Source organism: Episyrphus balteatus, chromosome 1 (genome assembly GCF_945859705.1).
Source record: "Episyrphus balteatus chromosome 1, idEpiBalt1.1, whole genome shotgun sequence".
In the NCBI taxonomy this organism is placed as follows: domain Eukaryota; kingdom Metazoa; phylum Arthropoda; class Insecta; order Diptera; family Syrphidae; genus Episyrphus; species Episyrphus balteatus.
In genome coordinates, this window is record NC_079134.1 from 80,266,422 (window position 1) to 80,276,608 (window position 10,187).

The 10,187-nt window shown below is 33.7% G+C and overlaps 1 protein-coding gene across 1 annotated transcript in view; it reads left to right on the top strand.

Moving 5' to 3' along the window:
• Nucleotides 1-10,187, top strand: part of LOC129905254 (locomotion-related protein Hikaru genki-like) — a 508,020-nt gene that overhangs the window by 492,720 nt on the left and 5,113 nt on the right. The window contains exon 7 of the mRNA XM_055980690.1: nt 9,933-10,092. Coding sequence (XP_055836665.1) covers nt 9,933-10,092 — 160 coding nt within the window. The remainder of the gene's footprint in view (nt 1-9,932; nt 10,093-10,187) is intronic.

Here is a 10,187-nt window from a genome sequence, read left to right on the forward strand (position 1 = left end):
AATGTTTTTACGGTAGAAGTAAGCAACAAAAAATCAGATGTTTATTGTAATAATAATGATGTTATGATCAAAGGTAATGAAATAGTTTGGATTCTTGATAGTGGCTGTACAGTAGAGTGGAGCGTTTTTGGACTTTTCTTTCAGATCACTGCGTGCAACTCATGGTTTATGCCTTGTGCTCTTTTGAACATATTCTGATACTTTTTTTTTATTCGACAATGGAAAAATAAAAATCGGGAAGCCTTTGAAGATTGCTCGTATTTCACGAAAATCGATATTTTATGGGGCGTTAGAACCCATCTGAATTGACTTAATCTTTTTCATTTCACTACCAACTGCTCATAACTTATGCTGAGTGATCTCTAGTACCAGATCTAAACCCCTATTTTGAGTCGTTAATGGAAAAAACAAAATCGGGAAGGCTCCGAAAAATGCACATTTTCGCAAAAATTCAGATTTTTTAAATTGTATAAAATCCCACCCAGAACAAATTTCTTTTACAACTTGTTTGTATTTGCTATATTTGTGAGAACCTCATTGAACCTTATAAGCTATGGAGCACTCAAACTGAGAACTTTTCTGTAATATTGACGTCGTTTATGGGGGATTTAAGAAAATGCTACTTTGACATCCCCTGACCCATTTCAATAGAATTTTAAACTCTAATACTACACTTAAAAACTTCGTCAATAAATTTTATTTTTATAACCTTTGTAACTGCGTTTAATATATGTCGATATCTTAGTTCAATCCTTAGATATTTGACATTTAGGTGTTTCCATAATTCTTGCCTATACTATTTTCTTGCCCATGCTAAATTTTTATTTCGAAGTCAAAATGGCGTAATAATTAAACCGTTTAACAATTTATTTTTATGAAGTTAACAATATTAAAAACAAAAGTTTGTGGAAAACAAAAGATTGTATGGTATTTAAGAAAACCGTCTGCAGGTAAAGTTAAAAAAAAATTAAGCATGGGCAAGAATTATGGAAACACCTAAATGTCAAATATCTAAGGATTGAACTAAGATATCGACATAAATTAAACGCAGTTAAAAAGGTTAGTGTTATATATAAAAATAAAATTTATTGACGAAGTTTTTAAGTGTAGTATTAGAGTTTAAAATTCTATTGAAATGGGTCAGGGGATGTCAAAGTAGCATTTTCTTAAATCCCCCATAAACGACGTCAATATTACAGAAAAGTTCTCAGTTTGAGTGCTCCATAGCTTATAAGGTTCAATGAGGTTCTCACAAATATAGCAAATACAAACAAGTTGTAAAAGAAATTTGTTCTGGGTGGGATTTTATACAATTTAAAAAATCTGAATTTTTGCGAAAATGTGCATTTTTCGGAGCCTTCCCGATTTTGTTTTTTCCATTAACGACTCAAAATAGGGGTTCAGATCTGGTACAAGAGATCACTCAGCATAAGTTATGAGCAGTTGGTAGTGAAATGAAAAAGATTAAGTCAATTCAGATGGGTTCTAACGCCCCATAAAATATCGATTTTCGTGAAATACGAGCAATCTTCAAAGGCTTCCCGATTTTTATTTTTCAATTGTCGAATAAAAAAAAAGTATCAGAATATGTTCAGAAGAGCACAAGGCATAAACCATGAGTTGCACGCAGTGATCTGAAAGAAAAGTCCAAAAACGCTCCACTCTACTGTACAGACTAGGCTTGTGTAGTTCGCGAACGAACTAGTTCAATGAACTTGTTCATCTTGGCGAACTAGTGAACTTAGTTCACTTACTTAGTTCAATTTAGTTCGCGAATAGCGAAAAAATTTTTTTCAACAAACTAAACAGCGACTTAGAGCAGTCGTAAAAGGACACTGCAAAATTTGGTCCTTGTCTTATACGCCGGCAGCGTCCTTTTAACCCAACAGACGTTTAAAGAATAGGGGTTCAGAAACCAAAGTGCATATGAAATTGCATCCAATTCTTTGTGGAGCGAAATCAGTTCTTCTGCTCTACCTAAAGATTTAGATATCAAAATATATATATCGATCAGGTCTATGAGACATCTACAAAAAGAGCTAGAATTTTTTGAACTCGATCAATTTCCATCAAAAAAACCGAAAGAACTTTTGTCTTCTCACGCTATTAAATGCATTTTTTCCCTATACCATGAAAGCTTATTGTCCAAGCTCAAAATATTTATTCATTACAATGAATGAGACATCTACAAAAAGAGCTAGAATTTCTTAAACTCGATGAAATTTCATCAAAAAAAGCAAAAAAAACATTTATTTTTATGTTCTCATGCATTTTTACACCATGTGAAAGCTTATTGTTTCAACTTTCATATGACGCACAGTGTGGCCGATGGTAGGAAAAGTTGGCAAAAATTATTTTTCTTCGTTTCTAAGTTTGTTATGGGTAAAAATACTATATTAAAGCACAAAACTGAGACAACTTTTGTGATTCTATGAAAAATTATCAATAACGCACATTATAAGTACATAGCTATCTGTTACCTTTAACTTTGAAGTTGTTTGAGAAAGAAAATTGTTATTTATTTTTTCAATACTTAGATTTTACTGTTTTTTTTTTTTTTAATAAGATTATTCTTAAAAATAGATTTTAGACCTGACTCAACGGTTTAGTCATAACAAAATCTTCTTAATGAAAAAATACACTGGTCAACAAAATTCAACTTTTTTTGTCCGAAGAACCAAAACATACTTTTCTGAAAGATTTAGGGATGCTGAACTCGAATCCACGAAAGAAATATTCTATTAGCTTCCGTTTTTTGAAATATTACCGTTATAAAATGCAAAAAAACACGTTATTTTGAATGTTTATGAGGTTATGGTAACAAAGTGTGGTAATTTCTTTAAGCATAGTTCGACGCGGTCATCTTCTTCAAAAAACCGTTTCAAATTTTCCGATCTTTTTTCATGTATGAGATATCTCAAGCTGCGCCTGCGTCTCCATTGTGTAGATCAACACTATTTCCTTAAATTTTTAGCCACAATGCTAACCGTACACACTTTCAGTTTTGGCTAATAGAATAATTCTGACAAGGGATACGAGTTCAGAATTTCTAACACCTTCAGAAAAGTAAAATTCTGTTGAACTGTATTGTCAGAACTTCCGGAATCTGAGAAATATATACAAAAAAATCGTTATTTTTAGATAACTTCACATAGTGTTTACTCAAAAAGGGGCAAACATGGGCACCACTTTTTTAATTGACACGAAAGACGACATTCTCAACAATAAAGGGACACCAAAAACAAACCGCCACTTCACACCTTTGTGAACTTTTTCTTAACGAGTTTGTATGACGCACACAAAAAACGAATGATTTTAAAGACACCGAATTCGAATAATTTTTTCAAACAAACTAGACACTCATAATTCAAAAGAGGAATGAGAATCGAAAGCTTCCCTTTTGCTTGTAATTCCATATTTATTTCAAATTTTTCTCTTTTGATTTAACGAAATAGCACTTAAAACTTGAAACATAGACGGGAGCTAGAGAAAGGTAAATAACGAATAATTTCGTCAATGGCGACATTTTAAAGTGTAGTTACTGACCGCGTTAGACTTAAACCGTGGAATAAAAACCGGTTTTGTGTAGCTTATTAATCCCTTTATTAAAGTAAATTTGTATTTGGCAGTTCGGTACAATTTGAAAATACCTATTTTTGCCAGCTTTTGATACCATTGGCCACACTGTGCACCTGTGGTATGAAATAAATCTATAGAAACCTAAGTGGCCAACTTTCTTAAAAATATTCTCGTCTAAGGGGAATATTTTTAAGAAAGTTGGCCACTTAGGTTTCTATAGATTTATTTTATACCACAGGTGTTTAAAATTTTTCATAAAATACTTTTTTTACATTTTGCATCAAAAAACAGATTTCAAAATTTTTTTTACAAAAATGTGCAATAGCTTTGCAGTTTTTAAAGCTTTTATGTACTCATATAATTATTAGGTGTGTTTTTTATTACCACCGGTCTTAACTGGACAAAAAAAACGCCTCGGGGCTTAACCTGAAATCTTGGCAGCACTGTATATTGAATGTTCCGAAAACAGCAGACACAACAAAAATTTAGAATTGTCATATTTTTCGCTTTCGTCATTTTCTTGTATTTTTCATGTATGTTTTACAAAGAGATACAAAAATGTATGCTAGCAAAACTATTTTAATACATTTTGTCCTTCCAAACGTTAGTTTTCACGTTTTTAAACAAATTCTAAACAATTTATGAAAAAATTAGTTTGGTAGCACAGATTTAAAACTCTTCAAAAAGTTAAGCCCAGAGAAATCTCCGGGCTAAACAACTAAGCCCAGGGGGCTAAGGTGTTGTTGTATTTAACATGTAAATTGCTTAGCCCAGACTGCGTTTTTTTTGTCTAGTTAAGACCGGTTGTAATAAAAAACACACCTATTGTAGAAAATGATAAAAAAAAAGAAATAAGTAAAATTCATACATTCGTGGTTGTAGTGAACGAAAACATAAGATGATAAAATTTAAAATACACTGAACGAAAAAAAGCCAATATTTTATGAACTGGTTGCGATAGAACTTTTTTCTATCTCTTTTTAGAACAGTCATAAGTGTAGCTATCAGCCGTTTAAGGGTTGTCCATTTTCTATTGCACACCCTGTATATATTCAGACATAATCTAAACAAAAATTCCTAGGGAAATGGTTTCGGGAGAAGGGCCCCAATCGGAAAAAATGGCGAAAATTTCCATTTTTTTTTGCTTTCCCCGTATTCTTAACCATTGAAGAAAAAAAAAATTAAGCTCAAAAAATAATAAAATTTCAGGAACTTTTCAGTTAGGAGTTTTTTTCAGAATAGGCCAGATTATGACGATTACAAATCAACTTCAACTTTTTGAATAGTTATACCTAAGAAACGGTGGGTTTTAGGAAAAAAAGTGTCATGACACTTTTTATATATAATAATCTGGTCCACAATTTTTGCGTTGAAAATTTTTTGATAAGACTTACCGTTTTGCTGAAAATCGTGAAAAACCAGTTTTTGTGACCTTTGACCCCCCGTAAATTTTTTTCCAGACCTCGGATCGATGAGGACTTTTTAGATTTAATTTATGATGGTGTTTACAACAATCCTACCAATTTTCAGCGCTTGCTGGGAATTAATGTAACCTCACCCCCTTATTTTAGTCTAATTTGACCGGACTATTAAAAAGACAACGAATTTCAGTATTTATCAACAATTAATACCTGACAATTGCAATAAGGATGACAGGTAGATACCTATAGGAAAAAAAAAAATATAAAAAGGAAATAACACAACCACCTTTTTCGATGGAGGTCAGAGGCCAACTAAAAAATAAAACAAATTTAAGCAACAAAATGTTCCATATAAAGGCCCCAGCCTATAGAATCCGTTGCGTCCGTTCCGTCGAAGTTTTTGACTGACAGCTCGATAAAATACACACGTTCTTATGGGAAGCGACCCATAAGCGACGGAGACGGACGGTTTCGACGGAAGAAGTTGCCCAACTTTCTACTTTTTCATCCGTCGTATGGTTTGACATTGGTTGTCAACAATAGATCTGTTCATTTTTCTGTTTGAGAGTGCACACCGGGGAATCTCAGAACTAAATGAACTGCGTTCTTTTCTTCTCCGATTTTATGAAGCCTGGTACGCTGCTCGCGCTAAATTTTAGCTGAGATAAAATTCCCACACAAGTTATCGATAACTTGTATGGGATCCATTTTATCTCGGCTAAAAATTTTCGATAATTTGTATGGGAGCTAAAATTTAGCGCGAGCAGCGTACCAGGCTTGAGTTGTGAAATTTCAGTATTCATTAGTGAATTAATTGTAATAAAAGTAACATTTAACTCCCTATTTTATTTATAAGAAAACAGTGAGTCCGACAATTTATAATGCCAATGTGTCGCTAGGCATATAAACCAATGGGTGAGTTCTGAAGAGCAAGTACCTAGTAAGATCTATTCGTGCATTTTATTTAATAAAGCCTGGTACGCTGCTCGCGCTAAATTTAGCTGAGATAAAATTCTCATACAAGTTATCGATAACTTGTATGGGATCCATTTTATCTCGGCTAAAAAATTTTCGATAATTTGTATGGGAGCTAAAATTTAGCGCGAGCAGCGTACCAGGCTTAAAAGAAAAATAATAACGACAACATAGAGTACAAATTGCGCTAGAAAGAATTTTTTTTTTATTTTTGTAAATTTCTCACTTTTTGCAAAAAATGACCATTGTGGTTATAACTTAACTCTTAAAAGTTGTTTACATCAGAAAATATCAGAAATTCCCTTTTATTTTACAAAAAAAGAGCAACGATAATTCTTAAAAATTGTTTCAGAACTTCTTTAGAGCACATTCAGCGAAAAAAAATCGAACACACCTAGGAATTTGAAGTGAGCTGTCAAAAAGCAATCCGTCGTACGACGTATTCTATGGGTCACCCCTTTCTGTCCCAAACTTCAACTTCAACGGATGGATTGACGGAACGGACGCAACGGATTCTATGGGCTGGGGCCTTAAAGTGTTCTTTTTTGGTGGGAGGTGGAAGTGGGAACAACACAATCACAGCATGAACCTATCTGTTGGACTACTCGACTACTTCCCCCTCTCCACCTTGTGTTATACTTTACATAACACTACAACCGTATTTTAATGACACATTATTTTCGACTAGTTGATGTGGTGGTGGGGAGTGTGTGTGAGAAAGATGTCATCTATCGTTGGCTTAGGTTTATTCCAATCTAACAACAGAAACAGAGTTATATAATGGAATTAAAAATGCGCTCTTTATTTTACTTATTTAGGTGGGGAAATAAGAATGCATTTTTTTTTTCATTTAAGATGTCACAGTCTAACAATATTATTGTTATGAAAGAGATAACCTAACAAATTTTTTACTTGTTGACTTGTTCTTTTCTTAAACTTGCATTTAGTTCAGTCAATGGGGAAAAATCCGACAGTTGTCTGTCTGCTAAGTTTGGATGCAGTATTGAAGAGGGGTTTATCCTGAGTATAAATCTCAGTTTGCGTATTATTTGGTCTTGTGGGGCGTCCGCCATTTTGAAAAACACATTAGTCTCAATATCTCGAGAACGCCTGGTCGAACAGAAAATTTGTAAGGGCTTTTTAGATTGGATATATAATTTGGTACCTTTCTTTCCCCAGTACTATTTTTTTCTCTAGGATTTATACTCAGGATAAACCCCTCTTCAATTCTGCATCCAAACTTAGCAGACGTTACAACTTTTGTCGGATCCAGTGCATTTGATTCCTCATTGACTGAACTCATTGTTATGAAAATAAAATAACCCTATATATTTTCAACTTATTTAAAAGTGGGGACACGAATTTTTTTTTGTATACTTTTTTAATAGTCCAGTCAACGGACAATTCAATAAAATACATAAGTTCGCACGAAAACAGACCTATAAACAAACGGCAACCATCAAGTCCAACTAATATACCAATTGGTTCTTATAAAAATGTTGTTTTCAAGGTCAATAAAATCCGTCGACAAATCAACAGCTGCGACGGTTTCTATGCCTTGGCCCCTTTATGTAGGTGAGACGTCGGAGGCGTTACCGGGAAATTTTTTTTCTAAAGTGCCAATGTTAACAACAGGTGCCAATTTGGGCCATTTCGTGTCTCAAACATAAAAGTAAAAACAAGTCTGAAGACTAAAGGCATAACTAATGAGAATTATTAAGCGCAAAACTAGTAAATTTATTTAATTATAAAAAGAACTTAATGAATGGCCACACAAGAAAGTATTCGATAATGGTATGTTTGCAAAAAAAATTCCAAACCCGTTCATCAACGTTAAGATGCGGAATTTTTTTCATACACTTACCCGTAGGTACCGCATACCTTTTCGGTGTGGCGAAGCCCTCAGAGATTCAAAGAAAAATAACAAGTAAATAAAAGCATCAAGGAATTAGTTAATTAAAAATATAAGTCCATACATAGGGGGTGCGACATAAGGTTATGTATCTGCTTTTATTTGTCAGTTATTGTCAAATTATTTATATAATTATGAATTTGTTAAACAAGGAAAGACTATACAACGAGTTAAAAAAAAATGGAGTTTCCCCTACAAAACAGAAACGATTGAAATAGAACATTTTTATCTTTGGTTTGTTTTTTTTTAAGTATTTCCCTGACCTCCAATTAAGGAGGTTGTGGCGTCACATTTTGTCACATATTATTCTATTCAATATTACAAACAAAACAGAAAAGAAAAAAACAAATGTCAGCAAATTGTTCCCCATTCAATAATTTCTTCTGAGGAGAATAGAGGGCGGGAGTGTAATTTACTGGCTGAATAAAATGGTGTAGCTGTGGCTGTAGCTTGTAGCGCAAGTTGAAGAATTCTCAACTTTTTGCTCAGCTGCCGACAACTTTTATTGTTGCTTCCCTTAGTAAAATTTTGAAAGTACTACAAGCTACAGCCACAGCTACACCATTGTATTCAGCCAGTTAGACCAAAGCTCAGTTAATGATCGCAACTTCAATGATATAAAAGACCATAGCACATCAGTTCTCCACACCAAAATAACGTCTGTAAAAAAAAGGGGTGGTTTGGTTATTATTTTGATATAAATAATAAAAATTACAAAATACGCTATGAATAATTATGTTAATTAATAGAAAAAAAAAATACTTAGGTGCAATATTAGTTGGACAAATAAGAAGTCAATTTCAACTATGTCCCCCAAACTTACATAGGTAAGTATACTTATATTTTTTTTCTATTTCAACGTTTTTGCGATCTTCTCACAAAAACAAAACCATATATGTATATCTATACCTATGTATCCAATCAAAATTTTACAAGATTAAATAACACCCATTTGTGCTTTACTCATTTAGTTCTGACCAATGAGAAAAATGTTAATCTCTTGTTTGTATTTCCATAATTCCATATCGTTCCTCGCAATTGTTGCCAACCCAAAAATCACATGTCATAGCTTAACATAACTTTAGAATTCGTAACTCTAGTTTTTCTTAACTTCGGTTTCGCGTAACTTTGACGGCCGTAACTCTGTCGCCCGTAACTCTGGTATTCGTAACTTCGTCGGTTTCCCGTTAAAAATACAATCGACTTCTCCCATGAACGATAGCAATTTGATGAAAAATCCCAAAATTTACCGTACTTTACTCTTCGGCATCTCAACCGTTGGTGGCAATGGTGTAGTGGATGTAGTACTTGACTGCTAACCTGAAGGTTGTGGGTTCGAGCCCTACCTCAGGCAGCATTCTTTTCTTAATCCCCCAGCTTGGAAGCCACCCGTTTGACTATATGAGATAATAATCATCCCATTCTGAATTCACTGTACCAACAAAAATTCTTTCCTATCTTTCTATTCCTTCTAACTAGTGCCGTGCAGTTGCATTTAAAAGACCTTAGGTCTTATAGGCATATAGTTAAATTAAAAAAAAAAAAAAAAAAAAAACCGAAATTTCTTAAACTTACATACAACATAGTACAAAATGGTCTTGCCCCATAGGTGGTCTTGCCCCCACTTCCCCTACATAGGAATGAATTAGTATTGAAGACATAAGATATTTAATGATCTGCAGGTGGCCATGGCACAGAGGAATAGGTGGATGACTTCAGGGCCAGACATCGTGGGTTCAAACCCAGCGGTCGGCTCAGAAGTTTTTTCTAAATCGCCAGCTTAACTGAAGCCACCTGTGCGATAACATGAGACAATTGTCAACGATGTCTCCCCTCTGTGCCACGTAGTTATGTGTTATATGTATTTCTGTTGTTCTTTCTATTCTTTGTCTCTCTCTGTTGTATAAGTCTTGTGCTGTTCAGCAAAATGGACTAAGTTTCCGACGCTGTATGTGTGTCTTGTCCGTAGATTAATCTTCGGATTAAGTTAATATGTAATGTAATGTAATTTAATGATCTTTTCAAATTAATCGTTTACTTTATAGTGGAGAAGCCCCCAACTATATTATTCCGCCATCAAAATGGACCAATTGCACAGAGCAATGATGGAAAATTGATTATTTATCCAGGAACTACATTACACATGGAATGCCTTTGGATGCGAAGGTTTGGAAATCCAAAATGGAATGTAAGCAACTCATTTAGGTAAATTAAAATAAATTCTTAAATCCTAAAAATAATTTATTTTGAAATTAAAGAATTTTACTACCTTTCATATAAAGCTCTTGAATAAAGATCTG